Source organism: Pogona vitticeps, chromosome 2 (assembly GCF_051106095.1).
Source record: "Pogona vitticeps strain Pit_001003342236 chromosome 2, PviZW2.1, whole genome shotgun sequence".
NCBI classification, from domain to species: Eukaryota; Metazoa; Chordata; class Lepidosauria; order Squamata; family Agamidae; genus Pogona; species Pogona vitticeps.
This window is the reverse complement of record NC_135784.1, coordinates 247,559,141-247,583,645: the sequence shown is the minus strand read 5'-3', so window position 1 is coordinate 247,583,645 and position 24,505 is coordinate 247,559,141. Positions and strand designations below refer to the sequence as shown.

General features: G+C 42.1%; 2 protein-coding genes across 4 annotated transcripts in view; one reads left to right on the top strand and one right to left on the bottom strand.

The window, feature by feature from the left end:
• Positions 1 to 24,505, bottom strand: part of LOC144586240 (uncharacterized) — a 168,093-nt gene that overhangs the window by 60,766 nt on the left and 82,822 nt on the right. The gene's annotated exons all lie outside the window — the stretch shown is intronic.
• Positions 6,914 to 24,505, top strand: part of SPTLC1 (serine palmitoyltransferase long chain base subunit 1) — a 41,971-nt gene continuing 24,379 nt past the window's right edge. For 2 of the 3 annotated variants that reach the window (XM_072992385.2, XM_072992384.2), the window contains exons 1-6: positions 6,914 to 7,065; positions 13,207 to 13,314; positions 16,688 to 16,782; positions 18,915 to 19,008; positions 19,529 to 19,601; positions 22,740 to 22,872. In XM_072992385.2, the coding sequence (XP_072848486.1) occupies positions 7,000 to 7,065; positions 13,207 to 13,314; positions 16,688 to 16,782; positions 18,915 to 19,008; positions 19,529 to 19,601; positions 22,740 to 22,872 (569 nt within the window). In that variant the 5' untranslated portion in view covers positions 6,914 to 6,999. Of the gene's footprint in view, positions 7,066 to 7,394; positions 7,415 to 13,206; positions 13,315 to 16,687; positions 16,783 to 18,914; positions 19,009 to 19,528; positions 19,602 to 22,739; positions 22,873 to 24,505 lie in introns of those variants that run through there. The other variant, XM_078386215.1, reaches the window with a different exon arrangement.

Below are 24,505 nucleotides of genomic sequence, written 5' to 3'. Positions count from 1 at the left end.
TCCTCGCTATACAGGCAGCGAAAATGGCCGCCATATGGAGGATCTTTGCTGGGCGGTGAGTTTTTACCCCATTGGAATGCATTGAACGGGTTTCAATGCGTTTTCTATTTTTGCTTTACTATGTTTTCGCTCAACGGCGATTTTCCTGGAACTGATTATCGTCGTTAAGCGAGGCACCACTGTACTAAAAACCACAGAGATAAGTACATAATCAGTCAGTCAGTCAGTCAGTCACATAGATAGATAGATAGATAGATAGATAGATAGATAGATAGATAGATAGATAGATAGATAGATAGATAGATAGATAGATAGATAGATAGATAGATAGATAGATAGATAGATAGATAGATAGATAGATAGATAGATAAAATAACTAAATTTGCAGAGAACTACAATTTATAAACCACATTGAATATTATTTTAACTGCTGCTGCTAAACTGCTGTTTCTAAACAGTTTGGCCAACTGTATTATCACCTCTTTGCCTTAAAGAATAAAAAGCATCTCAGCTGGATTACTGTAACATGCTTTACATGGGGCTGCCTTTGGAAATTTCAGTGGGTCCAAAACACTACAATCAGATTGGTACCCAGGTCTGGTTACAGGGACCACATAACCTGCCTCATTGCAGCAGCTCCACTGACTGCAAATCCATTTCTGGGCACAATTCAAAGTAACGTTGTAACGTAGGAAGCCCTAAACAGCGGCTGCCTGTCTGAGAGAGGTTTTTGCCTTGTTGCTTTGAATGTGGTTTTGGTGCTGATTTTGTTTTCCATTTTTTGTGTGGTATTTGATTCTTTTAAAATATTTGTATACTAACAGCTTTTAGCTTTTAAATATTGTTTTTTAATTATGTAAGTTTCCTTGGGTCCTTTTAAAGGAGAAAGCCAGGGTAAAAATACTTTAAATAAAATAAAATAGCCAGTTTGGGGCATGAAAGGCTGGAAATATCAAATCTTCAACTTTAGTTATATATAAATAAAATTAGATTCAAGTTAAAATACAGTGTCGCTTAACCTCTTTGTTGATGAAAACAGGATCTCTAAAATACCTGTCAGTAGTACACTATGCCCTTGGTGAGATACTATTGTAAAGACATTTAGTTTTTAAAATAAATATTTTATCCATAGTTGTGGAACATAATTTTTCAAAGAGTCTTGCATTAGGTCAATATCTAGAGGAGATCACCCCTTGTCCTACTGCTCTAAGATTTTTTGTCTTGAATCAAGCAATTGATTATTTCAGAGAGGCTTAGTATAGGGCCTGTATGATAATTTGCAGAACCATTTTTTTCACCTTTGCTATACATAGGAAGATGTGTCCCAAATTTCAGGTAATAAACTTATTTGACCTATGAGTTTCACCTGAGTGAACATGAAGCTGGCAAGAAAGGGGCTCACTAGCTGATATTGGATTTTACATGTTCTGGGAGCAAAAGAAGAAAAATGTTTTTCTGGTGCTCTGTTTTTATTTTATTTTTTCATTTGATGGATGAGACTTTCGACCTCATGAATGGAAACTGGTGGCTATTCAGGTATATAGTCTAGTATTACTGTTGTTTGTTGAAACCGATAATTAGAATCGGAAAACGTATCTTGTAATGCCACTTCTATTCTTTAGAACCAGTAACACACACCAGGAAATGAGCAAACATCTTTTGGTGCACAACAACTAGTTTAATGCATTTATAAAACCTGATTTTGTGTGCCAAAACAGGCAGGGTAGTCTTATCATTTCTTTCAGTTGTGGATAAAAAATGGTCTTCTTTGAAAACAAAGGACAAACTGTATAATGGATAATAAGACAATTTTAATCCAAAACTGAAATAAGACTACCCTGCCTGTTTTGGCACACAAAATCAGGTTTTATAAATGCAATAAACTAGTTATTGTGCATCAAAAGAGGCAGTTAGGCTTATCAGTAGAGGCTTTTATCAAAATTTGCCAAGCATTTTAAACTGTTGTTTGCTTTCCCCCCAATCTATAACTTATATACAGTATTTGTCTCCTAGCAGCACAATTATTCAACAAAAGTTCCAAGTTAGTTTTCCTGCACTTATTATGAATTGTTTTCATTTGACTTTTGGCATGTTTGCACTCATTCACCGGCCAATTGTTATCAAAGTCTTTCCAGAACAATATCTATTTGGTTTGGTTTTAAAATTTGCCCCTAGTGGTTCAATCGGAATCTGGAATAGCTTTATACCCTAAGTCAAGGGTCTCAAACTCAATTTACCTGGGGGCCGCTGGAGGCAGAGTCTGGCTGAGGCTGGGCCGCATCAATTTTCTGCCAACCGGAGCAAGAGCCCGAGGAAGGCGCCCAGGAGTTTCCTCAGCCCAGCTGGGGCTCCGAGGAGGAGGGGCGCGCGCAAGCCCTCATCGCCAGCCACGACCCCCTTCGGCTCCTTCTTCTCTACCACCAGCAGCAGCAGCAGCAGCAGGATGAAGAAGTGGAGAAGAGAGGGAGCGCCCACCAGCGACCGCCTAGCCGGAGGGAGGGGAGGAGGGCACAACATAAATTTTAAAAAAACAAAACACCCTCACAGAATAGCCTTGCCAAAGGAGAAAAGCCCCCATCGGTACCCGGAAAATTAAACAGAACGGGACGCCCCCCCCCAGGTGCACGTGCGCATGCGCGCGCGCACACACACACACACGGAGGTCTGGCAACCTTCCTCTGAAGGCCCCCCTCCAAAAAAGGAGGCAGGCGGGCTGGCTGGCAGGCTGCAGTTCTGGATGGAGGGTGCAAGAGGCGCTGCCTTGGAGGAGAACTGGCGAGCGAGGCGAGGCTTTTTTTTTACTCTTGACAGCAGAGGACGCGTGAGCACTTCGGGGGGGGGCAGGAAAGGTGGGGGCCACAAACTATTGTCCAGCGGGCTGCAAATGGCCCCTGGGCCACATGTTTGAGACCCCTCCCTAAGCAGTTTGTCTAGAATGCCATATATTCTTTGGTCTGTAGCAAAAGAGACAGGACAAGAGCCACTATGGGTGAGCATTTCATTCTCTTACTACAAGTTTCTCCTAGATCTTTGATGGGATTAGAGTGTGATCCTAATTGAAGTTTATTGTGTATTAACTATGCAAGTATCGGAGTCCAAGATAGCATGTGATCACTTATCTCTTATTGTCACACCACCCTCAGAGCACACAATCCCATCTGGCACTAACACTCACATTCCCTCCTTTCATAATACTGTATTTCCTTTCCAGCCTGGATACATGTTTCTAAAACAACAATGAACTTTCTTATGAGCTTTGTTTTTTCTTTGTTCTGGTTGCTTCACTGAACATTCCTACCCCTCTATAAATTGGCAAGAGATAACCTGCTAATTACGTGACTATGACTATGCAAGCATACATGTGGTTACAATGAAAGACTCATGGTTAAAATGCCTGACAGACTGGTTTATAGTTATGACCATGTAGAATAGAACACTGACATGTTTTAACAGCCGAATTCTTAATCCAACTCATTTTCATTTAGGGCAGGTCTGCTAAATAAGGGTCTGAATTTCTGGCTCAATAATGAAGCACACTACTGGAATTGTAGAAACTAATTAACAAAAATTAAAACTAAGTGCCACAGAGCTGTGTCCACACACACTCGTCTCAAAAACTCCCACTGTTCCTGCAAGGCAGAATCTCTTCTGCTTGTTCTGCTTTCTTATACTTATACAGAGGGGAATGACATGTGGCTTTTCCTTTTCTTATACAAACATTCTGAAGAACATGCTGAGACTTCCTCCTTTCCCACAAGCATCTGCATTTTCTGTTCTTTCCAAAAAAACTCCTTTGTGCATATTTTTGTACTAAATATCTGGGTTTGCTTTCCTTTCTTCATAATTTACTCAGTAAGCACTTTATTTTATTTAATAAAGATAAGCAGATACTGTCAGGAGAGCAGCATCTTATTACCTAAGCTTTGAAGGCCAACTTTTAGCTGGGGTGGGTGGGTGGCCTGAGATGTTACAGGGACGAACCCTCTTGATGCCAGTGATGCCACAGAGACAGGACAGGCAAGGAAGAAGGAGAAACTTGAATCTGGGTAAAATTCTATGGATCTGGCCATCCAGAGTCATAAAAAAAGAAAGAAAATGCAGCTTCTTGGTAGGGAAAAAAGAAAACACAAATTCTGGGCAGCCGATCAGTTAGCAAAATGCTCCCACCAGCTGCTGCAGTTGCTGCCATTCTTGTTAGGGCTTGCCTTTTTGACTGCCTTGTCTGCAGCATATGTGACACAGATGAAGTTTTTCCAGGCCATATGGTACTGCTAAAGATTACAAAAAGCTCACTGCTAGCCCATGCGTAGTGGCACTAGGTGGGAATAAGTGAAGATGGGTGCCCAAGTTTGAAATCCATCACACATTAAAAAAACAAAAAAACAAACAAACAAAGTAGAACCAACCTTTTCCTCCTCCAGTGATACCCACCTTGCTTGGAAATCCAGGGAAGCACATAAATTCTCCAAGACTGTGAACAGAATCGGGACACTTAGCAACTCTATTCTTTATACCAGTGGTTCTCAACATTAGGTAATCCAGATATTCTTCGACTGCAACTCCCAGAAACTCTTGCCAGCACTGTTGGTGGTAAAGGCTTCTGGGAAATGCAATCCCAAGAACACCTTATCCAAGGGAACCACTCCTTTATTCCCATTAAGCAAATAAATGGGACGAAGGTTGTGTCACACCTACAGTGATGTCACTAGCAGAATAGAAAAGGCACACATAACAGTACAATCACATTGCATGCAGTACACTCGGGAGGAAGAGGAAAAAACCAGCAACCATTTTATTCAGTTTGTTTAACAGTTTATATCCTTCTGCTATGAGGGATCAACCTTCCTGCAAAAAAAAAAAAACAAACAACTCAAGAGGTAGTCACAGCATGTACAACCCACATTCAGAAATAACCAGTACCTTTAAAACCCTTGTTTTATTGCTAAGAACAATGTTTTGGAGGAAACATTCTTTAAGAGGTATTTATTGGTTAATTGTCATATGTCACACAATTATTTCCCCCAAGATTTCGGGCTCTTCAAGAATATGAGACAATTTTCTGAGCCTGGTTCTCTCTAATTTTTCAAACTATTCTGATGGCTTTCATTTTATTTGTATATGAATCCCACCCATCTTTCTCATCATTTGAAGGAAATCTAACAATCAAGCTATTTTGCTGGGGCACCACATTGTCTTAACCTCTATCACAAACAATAAAACCAGCTATGTTTTCAGGCAGAAAAGTGGTTATAGTAAAAACAAAAGCAGATCCGTGCAGAAGGATTAAGCTTTTAAAAAGAACATGCAAGTTCTGAAAATGATTTTTAAAGATCACTCACTTTACCCAGATTGTCGCTTGCAAGGCAAGGCAGGGAAGGGAGTGGCAGCCATGCTAAAGTTACATAACTGCAGTCCTGTTTCTCTGCTTGTTTTGCCCTTGGCCATCAGATGCAATGTATTACACTTTAAACTCCCTTCCCATATACTTTGCTTTCCAAATGGCTGAAAGAACAGCGTTTCACAAACTGCTGGATGTTTCATGTATGATGGTTGTTCCGTTGGTAATTTATTATAATCAGGCTATAAGCACTGGGTTCATATTAATTGTTCTCTTTGGTAATACTGTAGAGGTAAACAGTGAAATGTCATTCTTTCAAAATGGTGGTGAGCCATTACCACCAGATCTCATGCTGGGCAGATAAAGAGACTTTTCTATTGCTGTAATCTGTGAAGTTGTATCAGTATTGCCTGAACAGGATTCAGCCTTGGTCCATGTTAAAGGAAAATCACAGGACCCTGTTCCAGATGAAAATATAAAAGTCTGATCATTTTTTTAATTTTAAAAATTTCTTACATAGATGTGATTAGCGCTAAATCACCCTATTGCTCTGTCCTCGTTATAATTTCCTGTATTTATCTCAAAAAAAAAACTGGCAGAAATAGGACCAGAGTAAAGAAGAGTGGCTGTGGACTGAAATGCAAACTGCATCCAAGATGAGGGGGGTAACTCCAATCAATCAATCAATCAATCAATCAATCCATAGCCCACGTGAGCACTGACTGTAATTTCCCATGGAATACCGGCGGTTGTGAACCGAATCCCAGGAAATGGCTCCCAGATACAGTGGGGTCTTGACTTGAGAACTTAATCCGTATTGGAAGGCGGTTCTCAAGTCAAAAAGTCTGTAGGTCAAGTCTCCATTGACCTACAGTGCATTGAAAATCGATTAATCCTGTAACAGGCCGTTTTTGTTCCATTTTAGTTTTTTTCTGGTCTGTAAGTCAATTCTCAGGCTGCAAGTCAAACCTAAATTTTGCGACCAGAGAAGTCTGTAACTCAAAAAGTCTGTAAGTCAAGGGTCCACTGTATCTTTCCACTGTAGTTGCACCTTCGTGGCGTAGTAAAGGAAAAAAAAAAGTTAAAGCCACCACTAGCAAGAACAAAACTACAGAGTTGGGGGAAAGAGGAGGGCGTCTCTGGGGTGATTCGCATTTCCCTTTTGTGTCATGTGCTCAAAAGGAAAAAAAAAATGCGAACCAGCCCATCCCAAACCCGAAGCATTTCCCGCATTTTTCCTCCTATAGTTTCCAACCGGAGCCTTGTGATCAACCTGGAAAGGGCTGCCCGCCCCCTTCCCCGACAGTGACCTCCGAGTTCCCTGGGGCTTAACCGTTTGCAGTTTATTTTTATTTCTCTCAATTGATGCTCCTCTGATAACTGTCGCTAGCAAGCTTTGGGGGGCGCTCTCGAGTCGCCTCCCTTGTCACAAATACACCCAAAGCACACGGGGCTCGCGGATCCATCCCTCTCCAGCCGTCCTCCCAGGATCGCCTTCTCTCCCCCTCCCCCCCCCGCCAAGCAAAGAGCCGGACAGGAGACCCGCGCGTGCCCTCCCTGGCGCGAGCTGCCCCCCCCGGGCGGCCCTTGGCGTCGCCCCTCCCTTCTCGACGCACCGTGACGCAAGCGCGCACGACGAGACCCGGAAGCCTCTGGGAGCGATGGCGTCGGCGGAGGGCATGGGGCAGCAGTGGGTGCTGGTGGAGATGGTGCAGGCCTTTTACGAGGTGAGCTGCGGCGGCGGAGGCGGCGCCGTCTTCTCCTCCTGGGCGCTTGGGTTCCAAACCCCCCCCCCTTCCCGAGAGGAATAGGCGGTCGGTGGGTGCGTGTGTGTTTCTTGGGGTGGTGGAAGGAAGTGGGAGTAGGAGCAAGGGAAGGTGTGTGTGTTTGTGGGGGGGGGACGCTCGGGCGGCTCTTGCCTCATAGTTTGGGAGGTCAGGGAGGATGAGCCTTGGGAGCGCTGGAGACGGGGGTGGTGGTGGCAGGTGTTGGGGCACCGGTGAGGCGGGAGTCCAAGGGAAAGGGACCGGGCAGAGAAGAGATCATCGCGTCTGGCTGGCGTGATGGGGATGCAAGGTATGTCATTCCAACAGTTGCATCTTAGAAGTGGAGAAAGATCCTTTTTCTATAATTGAATTTTTAACGTGTCCAGGAGCATGTGCTTGATACTGGCACTAACCACTGTCGTCACCATCCTTGGGAATATGTTTATATCAGCCCATACTAATGATGCCCTTGTAGGTCTGAGTTCTCTTTCCCTTGCCCCGTTCTTTTATTATTGTTTTTCGATGCAAGGGAGAATAACATCTGGCCCGTGTTGAACAAAACTTGGAAGGTACCATACTTCTAGATGCCCTTGGCCACATGGAACTGTGCTAACATTGGTCTTGGAACAGAGTAGATTGGGATGCGGTGTCACTGGTACTTTGGAAGTCAATGTGCCTGGATTAGCACAGAGGAGTTTTCTTGGGTGTGACTGAACTCTTAAGTTGTTGCTGTTCAAGAGTTGCAAGATGTTTCCTGTTAAATTTAACCTGGGAGCCTCATCTGGAGCCACTCTTCACATTCTATCAAAATGTCATAAAACTTGATTGGTAAGGTTACGATGGTGAGGATCATTGTGTTATGTGCTTCCAGGTCAGAGCTGATTCATAGACCCTAATAGAGCTTGAGATAAAAGAGATGTTTTAGGGGTGGTTTTACAAGTTCACACAAACACCCAAAGTTCCATGGCTGAATTCAAACTATCTCCTGAGTTCTGGTCCATCCTACTGTCCACTGCACCACAACAGGTATCACAAAGATCCTGATTAGGAATGAAGATTGTAATCCTCTGTAAATTTAAGAGTAAGTGTTACTGAATTCATTGGGCTCTGTTTCTGAGTGAATAGATTGTTTTTGAATGTGTCAAGTCTTGATTACAGTATTGTTGAGGTAGATGCCTGTCTGGAAACCTGTACTAAAGCAGCCCCCAGAGTTGACTTGCTTTCTGTTCTAGGCAGTCAAACAGCTTTATTCAGGCTTCTGAGGATCTACAACTCTGCATGTATTGTTGATTTCAGTTGACTGCTCCACCTGCTGTCTGTGACTTTATCTTTTTGTATTTCATCTTGTTGTAGAATGTCCTAGAATTGCTTTTGATGAAGCCTGGTATAAAAATATTTTTAGTCATTTAATATTCTTCACTTGTGGAACTTGGATATATCTGCTAAGTTTTTAGTTTCCTTCATTATTTCAGTGGTAGAGCTCGTGATCAGTATGTGGAATGTTTTAAATTCAATTCCAGGACATGGCAGTAAAGCAGGAATGAGGAAGAATTGGCACTCCAAATACTGTTGGATTTGAATTTGAATCATCCCTCACCATTTGCGATGGTAGATATACCACCACAGTATCCTAAACACAGGCATTCTCCTCTAATTTTGGGAGCTGATCAAGCCAGGTCCGCATAGTAGATGGATGAGAACACGCCAGTGAACACCAGAATCTCTGACATGAATAAGAAAGAATCCAGTTCAAAAGCTTGAAAAATAGCAAGCCAGTTAGTAAATTGATAGTACTTGAGTAGATGGACCAATGGTTTGATTCAGTATAAAGTGGTGCCCTGTATTACTGTGGTTTATGAGGGTTGTAAACCAATGTTCCTCACTTTTACAGTAAATGATATCTGGCACATAAAGTCCAATGGAGTAAGTTAATGAAGGAACCCTGGAAGCTCATTGCAAACAGAGCTGTCTTGGATACACTGAAACTGTAATTCTCCACACCAGAGGTCCCCAACCCCCTGCCCAGCGGTACTGGTCCATGGCCTGAGCCAGACTGGGCTGCAAGACCTCCCTCTGCACGTACTCCCCCCTGTACAGCCCCTTTGTGCATACGTGCGGGGGCCTGTGCCCACGCAAGCGCTCCCCCACCCCTTTGCACATGAGCATGAGTGCCCCCGAGCGCTGTGCTGCCCTTCGTGTGTCCGCACGAGTGTGCCTATGCAAGCACTGCACCGCCGTTCATGCATGCCCAGGAGCGCGGTGCATGTCTGCCCACACAAGCACCCTCCCACTCCCTCGTGCATGCGCACACGCATGAGAGAGAGCACCTGCCTGCGAGAGAGAGTGCACCTTCATTCATGCGCACAAGCCCAGGGATGCCCCGCCTTCCCCAACCGGTCCCCGGAGTTAAAAAGGTTGGAGACCACCACTCTACACACTTATTGTGGGTTGAGGAGTGTTGAATTAAGTAGGATCTAGTGCAAAGTAGGGATTTGACCCACTGCAGTTGTGTCTTGTGTTACTTTTGAGCTATAGTATCCATTATTTCACCCAAAATCCTTTGGCTTAAGCCTTTAAACATTACCTTAAAAATTAAATTTCAAATTTCTGTTAGGATTTAGTCAGAATTAGTGCAGTCTGTACTGTGAAGCTATAGCTGTCAATTTGTGTTGTTAGAGTAAGCTTTGAGAGAAATACAGGAGTTTGTTACCTTATATAGACCCATGTCATAGGGCAGTTTGGTTGGTAGCTTACTGTGTGATGAAAAGAGACTATGCTTACGTGTATGGTAAACTATAAGGAAGTTTGAAAAACAAGATCAAGTGATTTGTAGTCATAAACTAAATAATGTTCAACAAGACCACCAGAGATACTGTTGTTTGAGAAAGAAACTTAATCTTTTGGTCCTATGCTTCAGAATCAGAGGTATGCGCTTAATCTGTTCAATCCCTCTACATGCCACTTAATGTTGACATAATACTAGCTGGAGCAATTGTGTCTGAGTTTCCAGACAACCGTTAGACCTTTCTGAAGTATATACATCTCTACAGTTTAATCCAACAACACAATTGTGTTGAAACTTTTCCTGCTCTGATGCCTTCCACATATTTTGGACCACAGTTGGTATCAGCCATCATGGGCAGTTATCGGGAATGCTGACATTTATAACTCAGAGACCAGATTCCTCCTGTGATGGGCCCACAAATTCCCTCAAACTGAAATAGAAGGATCTATGAGCCCATTTCTCATTTTGCAAAACCAGGCAGGTGCTGTATGGTGGATTTGTGCCTTGTTTTAAACATTTTTGGATGATTTGGATGGAGGTGGTGTGTGTGTGTGCACTTGGGGGCAAGCAAAATCTATTAGCCATCACATGTAGCACAGGGATTCATGGTGCTCGCTCTCTATGCTTAATACTGTACAGTACTTGAAGGCAAAGAAGATAATGGCTAATACCTTAGTGAATACAATATTCATTGCATAGCATGAAATGGATAATGTCTATGGTGATTTCTGAGGCAATTCCCCTCCAAAACAAAATGCTGTTTGTTTTACACTGGGGGGGACTACAGAAGAAGATTTTGCCCTTTGCTTTTTGCCCTTTGTTGGTGATTCCCATACGTGTAACTCACCACGGTAAATTGCTGCCAACTAAGAAGGCGCTCATTATGTTGTGAGTTGCATGTCTGATTGCACAGTAGGCACACACTTGTGAATGCAACTGGCGTCTCTTCAGTTTGTGGTGTTACACAGTAAGTTACACAATTCACCTTACTCATGCATAAGTCACCAACAGGATTCTTGCCACTATATACATGGAGTGTCATTTAAGTCCTTAGACATTGTGTTCTGAACCTACCATTTGGTTTTGGGTATCTGACAAGCTTGCAATATTATGTACAGTGTTTACAGTGGGGTCTTGACTTAAGAACGGCTCAAGTTAAGAACATTTTGACTTAAGAACCGCTCTCATAGGAAAATATTGACTTGAGTTACATACAGTGGTGCCTCGCATAGCGATGTTAATTGGTTCCAAAAAAACCATCGCTATGTGAAACCATCGCTATGCGAAACACCATTTCCCATAGGATGCATTGGAAACCGGTTAATCCGTTCCAATTGGAACGGATTGCCGTCGTTAAGCGAAAAAACCCATAGGAAACGTCGCTAAGCGAAACAATGTATCCTCCATTGGAATGTATTGAAGCTGACTCAATACATTGTAATGGCTTTGCGAAGTCAATTTTTGCAATTTTAAATGTGTCATACAAGGGTCAAAAATGGTTTTAAATGCTTGGATTAGCTTCTGCACCCTCTAAAACGGATGCAAAAGTTAATTTGGCTTTGATCTGACTTTTCATTAATTTATGGTGAATTTTCCCCCCCAACTTTTGACAGCTGTCAAAATCTGACAGCTCCATTATTTCCTATGGGGGAAGAAAAAATTCACAAAAAATTAATGAAGACTCAGCAACTGTTCTAAATTCTTGGGTTCGTTAGGGGACCCCCTAAGTTGTGAGCAAACCTGATTTGGCTTTGATCTGAACTTTCGTTAATTTTTTGTAAATTGTTTTCTCCCCCATAGGAAAGCATGGAGCTGTCAAATTTTGACAGGTCCATTGGTTCCTATGGGCCAAAAAAAAAAAAATCACAAAAAATTAACAAAAAGTCAGATCAAAGCCAAATCAGGTTTGCACATGACTTAAGGGGTCCTCTAACGAATCCAAGCATTTAGAACCGTTTTTGACCCTTCTAAGACACTTTTTTCATTGGAAAAAAAAACATCGTTAAGTGAAGCAGGGGACCTAAAATTGCATTCGTTATGCGAAGCATGGTCCCAAACTTCGCTAAGCGAAAATCGCCCATAGGAAACATCGTTATGCGATGCATATTATTTTTTAAAAAACACATCGTTATGCGAATTCATCGCTAAACGAGGCAATCGTTAAGCGAGGCACCACTGTACTTAGATTTGAGTTAAGAACTGAAAAAAAAACCACGTGGGAGGCAGGGACAGTGCAAAATGTGAACTTTCAGTTAACTGTTGGCCAGTGAAAAGGGTGCCTGTCTGCTTCCTCACTCCTCCCAGCGTTTAGAGAGTGGATTGGGAGACAGTCTTCAGACTGCCTGGTACTGTACTGCCTGGACTGTATTTTCCCTGCCTTCCCTGAACCTTTCTTGACCTAAGAAAAAAAGAAACAAAATATCCCCCTCTAGTGGTCGAAGGCGGAATAGCAGCTTCCCAATTAGTTTCTATGGAGGAAAAGAGCAGATACGGATCAAATGGTTTTCAATGCATTCGTATGGGAAATGCAGATTTGACCTGAGAACTTTTTGACTTGAGAACCGCCTTTTTTTTCTTTTTTCCTTTTAACCTAAGATGACTTAGCTTTTAAAAAAAGGAAAAAAAGAGTTCATAACTCGAATCTAAGTTCGTAAGTCAAGTCCATATATTCCTATGAGAGCGGTTCGTAAGTTGAAACGTTCGTATGTCGAGCCGTTCGTAAGTCGAGACCCCACTGTACTGTTTCTAGTTCAGGATACCCATACTGAAAGAAAGATGCAGACAAACTGGAACACGTTCAGAGAAGTGCAGCAAGAATGTTCAGAGTACCAAGCCCTCTGAAGAAAGGCTGGAAGAACTGGGCATGTTTTGCCTTGAGAAGAGAAGACGGGGGTGATATGATAGCATTTTTCAGATACTTGAAAGATTGTCATACAGAGGAAGGGAAGGATCTGTTCTCTATCATTCCAGAGTTTAGGTCAAGCAATAATGGGCTCAAGTTACAGGAAGGCAGATTTTGGTTGAATATCAAGAAAAAACAATAGTACAATTGTTCTATTGCTCTAACTGTTAGAACAATGCAACAATGGTGCCAATTACCTTGTGAGGTAGTAAGCGTTTCAACACTGGAGGCGTTCAAGACAAAATTAAATAACTTTCTGTCAGATAGTATTTTCTTTTAGATTTCCTGCCTTGAGCAGGACATTGGACTTTATGGCCTTGTAGGTTCCTTTCACCTCCATTATTCTATGATTCTGTGTTATAAGGTAAGCTTAAGCATTGCAGAAATTGTGACTTTGTTTTTGTTTATCTTTTAGGCTCCTGCTTACCATCTTATTTTGGAAGGTATTCTAATCCTTTGGATAATCAGGCTGCTTTTCTCTAAAACGTACAAGCTTCAAGAACGATCTGATCTCACACCTAAGGTTAGATGTTTTGAAACAGTCTTTACACATACTGTTGTCATAGCAAATGCTAAGTTAATGTAGGGGTGTAATGTTTCAAATCACAGTTTTAGTATAACTATGTACTGGTCCTATTGTTTTTCCACAGAATGATTTTGTATTAGACAATGCCTTTTTAAAACAATATTTCATGTTATTGATAGGTTGACTGTATAGAAGCTTGTATGGATAAGACAGAGATAAGAAAGAGCTGGCATCCCTTCATACTACGTAAGGGTGTTTAGGCTCCTCACTGGCCCAATTAGATTCAAGCCTGTCTAATAAGTTGTCTTCATGGTTGTTGCAGTCAAGGGTAAATTTCATTGTTTCTCTATGTTGCAAGACATCTGCATTGTAAGCATTACTCTTTGAAAGTGGTAACTTACAAGTGGAAAATAAATATTAGTTTTAAACATGAAACATAGTTGTTAGACTGTAAGCAACTTCCTTTCTCACTGCCATTTTTGGGACAATTTTCACAACTATTCTTGAGCAGCACCTTGTTTCACTCTAAGGCTGTGGACAGCTATGGTGAAGCGGACCGGTTGGGGAGGTGGGGGCCTTGCATGGGGGGCACCCCTGTGCTCACAAGTGGGCGGGGCACGCTCATGGGTGAGTGGGGACACGCTCGCATGGATGCGTGGATGGGTGGGGCACACTTGCGGGTAGGTGGGGTGCGCTTGCATGGATGGGTGGGGCGCGCTCGCAGCTGGGTGGGGCACATATGCACGCATGGATGGGGGCATCCGTGCATGCAGGGGTCCAGGCTGTGTGTGTTGGGGGGAGTGCTAGGCCTGAAATCACAGTTTATTAGGATCCAGAAATTTCCATCCAAATCTCTTTATGTTTCTAATTTTTTTTTTCTGGCCATGAAGTAATGCACCATTTAAATGACAATCTCTCTTTTGTCAGTTGCATTCACTGTAATTTAAATAATACAGTGGTGCCTCACACAACGATGTTAATTGGTTCCAAAAAAATCAACGTTGTGTGAAACATCGTTCTGTGAAACACCATTTCCCATAGGAATGCATTGAAAACCGGTTAATCCGTTCCAATTGGAACGGATTGCCATCACTGAGTGAAAATCCCCATAGAAAACATCGCTGTGTGAAACAATGTTTCCTCCATTGGAATGTATTGAAGCCGACTCAGTACATTTCAATGGCTTTGCGAAGTCCTTTTTTGTTTTCTCCATTGGAAACCATTAGACAGACCATTCAATGGTTTTCAATGGAGAAAACAAAAAATTGCCATAAATTAACGAAGTGTCAGAACAACACCAAAATCAGTTTGCATAGGTTTCAGGAGGTGGGCTAACCATTGCAAGCATTTAAAACGTCTTCCAAACATTGTGAGACACTTTTACAGGAACAAAAAAGAGACATCGTTGTGTGAAAATCCCCCATAGGAAACATCACTGTGTGAGGCAGCAAATTTAACAGAAAAAGGCATCGTTGTGTGAATTCATCGTTGTGTGAGGCACCACTGTAATTCCTACGTTGCCTATAAGTCTTTTCTCCCTATAATTCACCAAATATTTCTGTAAATGTTGTTATCTACTTAGTGTTTTTCAAATTCGTTCCATAAGTGTTGTTACACTGTCGTTATGTGCTGTTATTTCTGAGTATTACTGATCCTACCTTTTATCAGAACTGGTTAGGGGTTCTTTTGGATGTTGAGATAATAAACATACAAGTGGAGGGAAAAGATAAAAATCATTAAAGAAACAATAAAACAGAAAACATAAGCAGTGAAATAAGAGAGAGAAATCTCACTCCTCTTTTGCTTGATGGGACCCCTGGAGAATGGTGGCCAACAACCTCTGAAATCATTAGTTGTGTAGCACCTTTTAGAACCCACGTTTTCTGCAGAGGTAAATTGAACCAAAGTATCTTGGTTCTTTATATAGTTTTTGACAACCTAGTACAGGGGTGGGCAATTAATTTCTATAGGGGGGGGCACATGAAAAATCTGAACTGTGTTCGGGGGTGGGTAGTAATAGGTCCCCATTGGGTGAGGCCCTGCGGTGAACGAACTACAAGGCTGACATAGTTAACTCCCTAAACTTTTTAAGGAGTTAACTATGTGAGCATTGTAATTCGTTCACCACAGGGGGGGAAAGAAAAAAGAAACCCAACACTGAGCTAACTCACCTGTCCATTCCCCCCCCCCACGGCCTTCCTCTCCGACTGTCTTCTATCCTGCGCAGGCGATGTGATGCATCATCACGTCACCTGCGTAAGGATTGCTTCCGGCGTCTTGAGCTGCAGGCTCCCCCGCCTGTGGCTCAAGAGTAACAGTAAAAACTCGCGAGATCCCAGTGTCGGATCTCGCAAGTTTTGCTTACTGCCGTGCTGAGTGACCGGAGCCAGAGCTCCAGCTCACTCAGCGGCGACGGGCAGGCCAGACAGGAGTGGCTCTTGGGTCGTATGTGGCCCACGGGCCACACTTTGCCCAGGTCTGACCTAGTAGGTGCCCCAGTTCACTAAACATATCCAGGTGCTGCCAACTTTCTTGTTTATTTTTAACTAATTGGCGAAATGATAACAGAGCAGACCCATAAAGGACAGAGGATATCAGAGTTGGACATCAGAGCATAAATACTAGCCTTATCATCCTTGGAATTTTGCTGGTTTCTAGCAGCAGCTTAAGCATTGGCCATAGAGCAAACAAGGATGAGGCATATGTGTTTATTTTTGTTTGGGCTCTAAAATTCAAAATTCTCCATTCTGGGAGTTCTGTCTGCCAGAAGGACACCTAAATTCTGCTCATTTGGAGGAAGGTTGGACTGGAGGGCTTCATGGCCCAGAATAGGCTGAGTTCTGCCCTGGTTTGCTGTTAGAAAAGGAAGCTGCCTCAATGATTGCTAGGACTCTGGGAGCCATCGAGGGCTGCTTCATTTTCTAAAAGCAAACTAGAAAGAACTTGGCTTACCCTGGACCGTGAACACAGTTTAGGTGTCTGTCTGGCAGATGGAACTCCCAGAATCGGGAATTCTGGGATTTATAGTCCAAAATTAATGGAAGTGCTGAATACTGATCCATATTAAGCTGAACCTCCTTACCATAACAGATGTTTCCACGTGAATGCTATAATTAAGGATAGGACTTTTGAAGGACTCTTACAGCTCCACTCAAGTCTTTCAGTCAATAACTTTCTTGGTGAGTCGATTCATCTCATATTGGACTCCAGCTCCCAGAATCCATGCTGGCTTGGAATTCTAGGACTTGAGGTGTGACAGTAACTAAGGAAGAAAATTTGGGAACCTCTGGTTTGGATTAAACAGTCTTTCTATAACCTTCACAGTAACATTGCTAGAACTCAAGTGGTTTTTGTTTCTTTTCGTTTTTAGGAAAAGGAAGAATTGATTGAAGAATGGCAGCCAGAGCCTCTTGTTCCTCCAGTAGCAAAAGACCATCCAGCTCTCAACTACAATCTTGTTTCAGGGTAAATCTAAAATGAGGGAGTTTCCATGTTTATACTTAAAAGCTTAGTTCATCTCATGATTATATGAAAGTCCATCCCGCTGATTTCAAAGGTAATTTGCTTCCTGGTAAGTGCAGTTAGGATTGTGATCCTAATCACTTCTGGGAACCATTATGCTTTAGCCTCTTGCAGACTTTGAGGTGCAGATGATAGCGTAGATTGAAATTCTTGCATATAGTTGAATTCTGCAGTACTTTAAAGTGACACTAGGGTATTTGATAATTATTTGAATTGAGCTCGTTAGTGAATTAATTGTAGGGCCTTTCCTAATACATTGTTTTAAGCAGACACCAGCTTCCTTAGTTCTAAATTTGTTAACCTAGGAGATTTCCAGGGGTAAAGCAAAAATTCAAAATCCTTTCAAGACATTAATGAATCCCAAAATAAAGCATCTAAATGTAATTGTTATCCATGAAATGTTCATTGTATCCTGTCTCATACAGTTTACAAGAATTCATTGTTTATCAGTAAAGAAGTAAGGAAAGAAATCTTAAATGAGTACGTCCAGGTGGAAAGTCTATTTATCCCAATAAAAAAGCGAAGCGTGCTGCTTATATACCGCCCCATAGTGATGCAAGCAGTCTCTAGGCAGTTTACAAGTTAATTACCCAGGCTACCCATTAGGTACTCATTTTACCAACCTCGGAAGGCTAGAAGGCTGAGTCAACCTTGAGCCAGCTACCCAGTATAGAACTCCAGGTTGTGAGCATAGTTTTGGCTGCAGTACAGCGGTTTAACCTCTGCACCACAAGGCTCAGCGGTTTTAACAATAATGTTAAAAGGCAAGCAGGTCAGGCTCCTCTTATTACGTGGCAGTTCTTTCCTTCTCCACATACAAGGTTAGAGCATCACACACATTCATCCTCGTCTCTTCCATGCTCTTTACCTGCAAAAATGTTCATTTTCCTACCAAAAAAGGGTACTGTATTTTTCTGTTTATAAGATGACCCCCCCATTTTCTAGCCCCAAATTTTAAAAATTGATCCCTGCTTTTCCCTTCCTTTTGCTAAGCCCCGTGGCTTAGCAAAAGGAAGGGAAACATTGGGATCAAAGGGCTGCACAATAACTGAGCCCACAACCAGCAGTGGAGACAGAAGCAGCACGAGGCGGAGACTGAGGCAAAGAAGCAGCCGGGCTCGGCCGCCTCTTGCAGCTGCCTACTGACTGCTGCCGCCGCGACCCAATCGCAAAGAGACGATCGCTGGAGGGGGTGGTTGGGTGGTGGCAGCAGCAGTCAGTGGGCAGCTGCAAGAGGCGGCCGAGCCCAGTTGCTTCTTTGCCTCAGTCTCTGCCTCCTGCTGCTGCCTTCTGTGTATAAAATGGCCCTCAATTTTTTTCTCTAATTACAGTATTTTAGGAAAAAGTGTCGTTTTATACACAGGAAAATATGGTATGTTTTGTTACTGCAGAAGCTTCCATGCACCCTCTAGTGGTCCAGAATTTTTTTGGGGGGGGGAAATCACTTCTAATTAAAACATGGGCCAAAATTCTGTTGCTTAGCACAGTAAATTGCACTATAGAAGTTCCATTTAATTAATAGGATTTTGTGAGCCTCCTCTCTCCCTCACATGTTTAGTACTTACTGGGGTGGCCAAGATTGCTGGATTCGGGGGCAGGGCAATCTGGACTCTGGGGGCTGCAAAAGAAGTCTTAAGACTACACTTTGCCCAATCCTGAGAGTATGTTTTTAAGGCTGGACTAGCCTCTGCAAGTCTCTAATGCTGTACATATTACCCCAGAATGACGGGTAAGTCTCTAATGAAATCAATGAGTGAGCAGCTTATGGCCCTCCAATGTTGTTGGTCTGTAACTTAAACCTCGCTGTCTGTGTTGGCTAGGACAGATGGGAGTTGTAGTTCAACATCCTCTCAAAGGTGATGAGTTGTCCATCTCTGATCTACACCAGAAAAATCCTCCATAATGAGATAGACAGCTTGGGCAGATTCTGCTGTTGCTGTATGTAGTTAACGATAGTGTGTGACTTCAAGACCACGTAAATTTGAACAGAATATGCTTCTCAAATGTGAATGTTATCTGACTAAGCTATGATGATAATTACTAAGTAATGCTGTGTTTAATTTATGTATTTTAAGGCCTCCAACGCATAACATTACTGTGAATGGCAAAGAATGCATAAATTTTGCATCATTTAATTTTCTTGGACTTTTGGATAATGAAAGGGTAAAGGTAAGTGGCGTCATAACTGTTGAAGTGTATGTTTTGTATTATAATGTTGTAAACTTGAAATGGTTGGGGGCTCTGAGGGTGGAAATGGGTGGGCTACTCTCTCCACCCCCACCCCCAATTCCTCTTTCATTCCCACTCATTGGAAGTGAGGGAGACATTCTTGGCAGAAATCTGTAGTAATAAGGCACACAATTTTTTTTATATGTAAACAGGACACTGTGTTTTAATCTTTGACTCCACTCCAAACCATGTTCTGGGCTTATTTTCGTACAACTACTGTTTATAACTTTCTTATAAAATGGTACTTGAAGTTTCCGAATGACTGTCCAGCTAGGCACTGAATTCTGTCCCTAGTCTGGCTAAAATCTCAACTCTGTTAGATATTCTCAGGCACCTTTTTTGCAATGATGTGTAATCATGAAAGTGTCAGTAGTAATGGTACAGGAGTGCTTAATTATGATTTAATATCTACCACAGAATTATGCCTAACATGGTTTTTTTCCTATTTGCTTTTTTGAAGAATGCCGCCCAGGCATCTCTTGCAAAATACGGGGTAGGTTCTTGTGGCCCTAGAGGATTTTATGGAACCTTCGGTAAGTAGGGCATGCATTTCAATATTGTTATTGGTTACTTATAACTAATTTATTATAATTCTTGTTGTTTACTTTTATACAACCTCATAGTGCTTAGAGCAGCCTCTGGGCTATTTACTCTGTAATTAAGCAAGGAACACTTTGCCACCTCATTTTACCAACCTCAGAAGGACGGAAGGGTAAGTCAATCTTGAACCACCAATAGACATCAATATTTGTATTCTTATCCCTGGGGATATGAATATGGCACCACAGGTTTCTGGGAAAACCGGATCATCCCTCTCAATCCAGCAGGTCCACTTAATTGCTCACTATGTGGCATGTGCAGCCGGCATAATTCGCATTGTGCCAATCTGGAAAGCAGTCTGGCTGGCATTTCCCCACCTCCCCACACAGCCAACTGCTGAACAGCTGAGCAGGGAGACTCTTCATCCCACCTCTTTGCTGCAGTGGTTTGCTGTGTGAGAAGGCAGGGAAACTCTGGCCATGCCACTTCCTGGATTGGCGTGACAAGAATGACGCTGGTTGTGCACCATGCAGCAAGCAGTAAGTGGACCTGCCGGTTCGGTGGGGGAGGGCCTGGTTTCCCCAGGTACCTGTGGTGCCAGTATTTGTGTTTGTGTTCCCAAGGATATGAATACGAATATCCTATGTCTAGACAGCGACCTGAACTTTTTGGGATCGAACTCAGGCTGAGAGCAGAAGCTTGACTACAGTACTGCAGTTTAACCACTGCGCTACAGGGCTTACTAATTAGTTTTATCCTCATATGAAAGAATTGGAAACTGTGCTGATATTCCTACTTCTGGTTAATAGTTATGCAAGCAGGGTGTTTTTATTTTTTAAATCTAGTGATGTTTTATAGTTTATAATGTGCCTTTTTCTGTCGATGGCTACATTTCCTTGAAGGTAATGTGCTGGGCTGGGCCAAAGCCACCTTGCACATCTGCACTCCATCTCTTGAATATTGATCATCAAGATTCTGTAGTTTTTCTCATAGCCTTTCTCATGGTGTCACACCTGATGTGTATGTCTCTGATCAGCTGAGCTGTGTTAATCTTCATCTCCCTATGATCTTAACTAGAGATGGGGGTATTCGTATACGAATATGAATATCCCCGCACAGGTGGCAATAATGAGGGTCCAGCCCCATGGGGCCAGATGGTCCCCTCACTGATCTGCTGCAGATGCTGCGATTCTTCCAGTGGCTCTGCAGATCATGATCTGAGAGCCACTCTTCAACCTTGCAGCAAGGCTTGTCCTCCCACCTGCTGTCAGGAGTGGCTAGCCGATTGCGATCTACAAAGTTATTGGAAGAATCACAGCGTCCGCAGCAGCAGCGGATCGGTGAATGGACCGTTCAGCCCCATGGGGCTGGACCTTGGTTATTGCCACCTTTGTGGGGATATTCATATGCCAATAAGAATACCCCCATCTCTAATCTTAACCCTTATTTATCCGGTTTGATGAAGCCATTCCTTTCAAAGATGCCACAAGAGGGCAGGCTGATTTTTGGATGAGAAAATCTACAGTGTAATGTAGATTTTGTTCACATGCTATATCTGTGTGATAATCATGGAATTTGAATCCAGGCTTTAAAGCAGAGGGGTTTTATAATACAAATCCTGTTCTGAAACTCCCAATCCATGTTTAATCACAGCCTGTGATAGCATTTCATATTCCTCTGCTGTGGAGATAAAATATGACATAAATAGCAATACAGCAAACTTAAACATCCCCCTTATCTTGCCTATAACTTGACTGGCGGAAGTGCTAGACTTGCTGATTATTTTTGTTCAAAGGATTTTTAAAAATGCCTTCCATAAGGCCATCTGAGACTATGAGTTTTAGAAAGGAAATTGTTCATCTTATCACTGGCATTTTTGGCACCGTGATTTAATAGCTTGCTATATAAGAACTTTTTTCTGTGCTTCCTTTTTTTAGAAAATTGTTAAAACTGTAACACTATCCTTGACCATAGTCAACACAGTTTTGGCTAGATCTGCATTGGAATATCTGGCTTGAGCCATGTGTTTTTTCAATACAGGGGACTGATTTCCTAAGTGTATGTGCCATCCTCCATGTTTCTGCCATGCCTCTCTTTTGTAAACCAGGATCTGTATAGAACAGTCATATTGCAAATTAAGAACATAATTTTCTAATGGATATTCTGTGTATACCTTACTAGCCAACAGTTCCAATAAAGAGTGGTAGGAGACTTAGCTATTCTAATCCTAATGGATGCCCTTGAAGGTAGAAATTAGGTGTATTGATTGTTACGGATTAATGTTTATATTCCCATTTACAACAAACCAATTTATTACCCTTTATCCCAGACTCTGTTAGAAAAGTATGTTTTTGATCTGCAATATGATTAGGATTTTAAGTGCATAGAAACATGTAAAGGGTGAGATCTACGGTTTTCCTCAGTTGTGTCCTTGTAATACAGTAGCAAGGTTGTTTTTTAAACATGGGCAGTCCAAATTGGGGCTGTGGACAAAGGCTTGAGAATGGCTGTGTACATTAGAAGAGAGTGGTTTTGATCCTCCTGGGTGCACTTTTTGTTTTGAAGGAAAAGGTTCAGTTCTGTGAAATACACTGTAGATAACAGCAACCCTGTCCTTTGCCATTAGCACGTCCTCATTAAAGCAAGGAGTGAGGAGAGCACGCACCTGTTTGGAAGCTAATTAGCACTTCAGGAAGTGCTGATTGGCTCCCAAACAAGGCATGTGTTCTTTCCTTGCTCCTTGTATTAATGTCTTAAGTGTTTTGCTTAGAGGCAGAAACTGCACTACTTGTTTTATTTTCCTGCTGTCATGGTGCCCAGTTTTAGTAGTCTGGTGGCAAGGCCCCTGTTGAAGTATCATAATTGACTTGGACATGCATGCTGCCTACGCCTGCTTTTAAAGTAATGAAGTCAAATACTGAAGTGAATTTCTTTGTATACCATAAAGTGAGAGGATGTCAGTTGTTTGTCTTTATGTTCTTCAGCAAAAAAAGGTGATGATAATTCTGCCACTTTATGTATAGCTGCTAAAGTTGAATGATTTTTTCATGGTGTTAATGATGTTGAGTACAGGTAACTATACTAAATCAATCATTCTGCTTATAAATGCATGAATTCTACTGTCTAAACAGATGTACATTTAGAATTGGAAGAACGACTTGCCAAATTTATGAAGACTGAGGAAGCTATCATATATTCCTATGGATTTGCTACTATTGCCAGTGCTATTCCTGCCTATTCAAAACGAGGAGACATTGTGTTTGTGTATGTATTCTTCACTTTTTTGGTACTCCAGAGAGAGGTTTTGGGAGAAAGTTCTTCAGATCCTTGACAGAACTTCTGCCTTTTGTGTAGATACTGTCATGGCCAAAAATATTGGCACCCTTGCAATTTTGTCAGAAAATGCAACCCTTCTCTCAGAAAATGGTTGCAGTTACAAATGTTTGGGTGCTCACATGTTCATTTCTTTGGTTTGCACTGGAACAACACACATACCAAAAGAGAGAGAGAGAGAGAGAGGGGAAAAAAAAAGTCAGATCTGATACAATTCCACACAGAAATCCAAAAATGCACTGGCCAAAATTATTGGCACCCTTAACTTAATATTTGGTAGCACTCCCTTTGGGAAAAAATTACTGAAATCATTTGCTTCCTGTAACCATGAATGAGTTTCTTACACTTCTCTATTGGAATTTTGGACCACTCTTCTTTTGCAAACTGCTCCAGTGCCTTCAGATTTGAAGGATGCCTTCTCCCAACTGCTGCTTTGAGATCTCTCCACTGGTGTTCTATGGGATTCCGATCTGGATTCATGGCTGGCCATTTCAGAACTCTCCAGCACTTTGTTTGTAACCATTTCTGAGTGCTTTTTGAAGTGTGTTTCGGGTCATTGTCCTGCTGGAAGACCCATGACCTCTGGCAGAGAGTAGATTTCTGACACTATGTTGCACCCCCAAATTACTTAGTAATCATCAGATTTCATGATACCGTTCACACAGTCAAGGCATCCAGTGCCAGAATCAGCAAAGCAACCCTAAAACATCTTTGAACCTCCACCATGTTTGACTGTAGGGACTGAATTCTTTTCTTTGAATGCCTCATTTCTTTTTCTTTAAACAATGCCAGAAGGATTGTGATTTTGTCATATAAATTGTGGCATACTCTAGTCTTGTTTTTTTATGTCTTTGTGTCAGCAGTGGTGTCCTCCTGGGTCTCCTACCATTTCATTCAGATGGCGACAGACAGTGCGAGCTGACACTGTTGTACCTGTGTCTGCAGATCAGCTTGAATTTGTTTGGAAGTTAATCTGGGTTCGGTATCCACCGTTTGAGCAACCCTTCTTTGTAATTTTTCAGCAGTTTTGCTCTTCCATCCACGTCCAGTGCCATGGGCTGTAAACCTCTTGATGATATTGCACACAGTGGACACAGGAACATTAAGATCTCTGGAGATGGACTTGTAGCCTTGAGATTGTTGATGGTTTTCCACAATGTTTTCTTTCAAATTAACACAAAGGTTCAGTCAACTTTTCTCCATCTTAATTGGTTGCAAGTGTGATTATTATATTGCCCACACCTCTTACTTGCAACAGGTGTGTCTAAATACAAATTAAATGAGCATAACATTCTTGAAAAGCAATTATTTCTTACAATTTAGACAGGGTGCCAGTAATTTTGGCCAGAGCATTTTTGGGTTTCTGTGTGGGATTGTATCAGGTTTGACTTTTCTTCTCTGTTTTTTGTGTTGTTCCAATGCAAACCAAAGAAATGAACATGTGAGTACCAGAACATTTGCAACTGCAACTGTTTTCTAAGATAAGGGTTGCATTTTCTGACAAAATTGCAAGGGTGCCAATATTTTTGGCCATGACTGTATATATATGTGTGTGTGTGTGTGC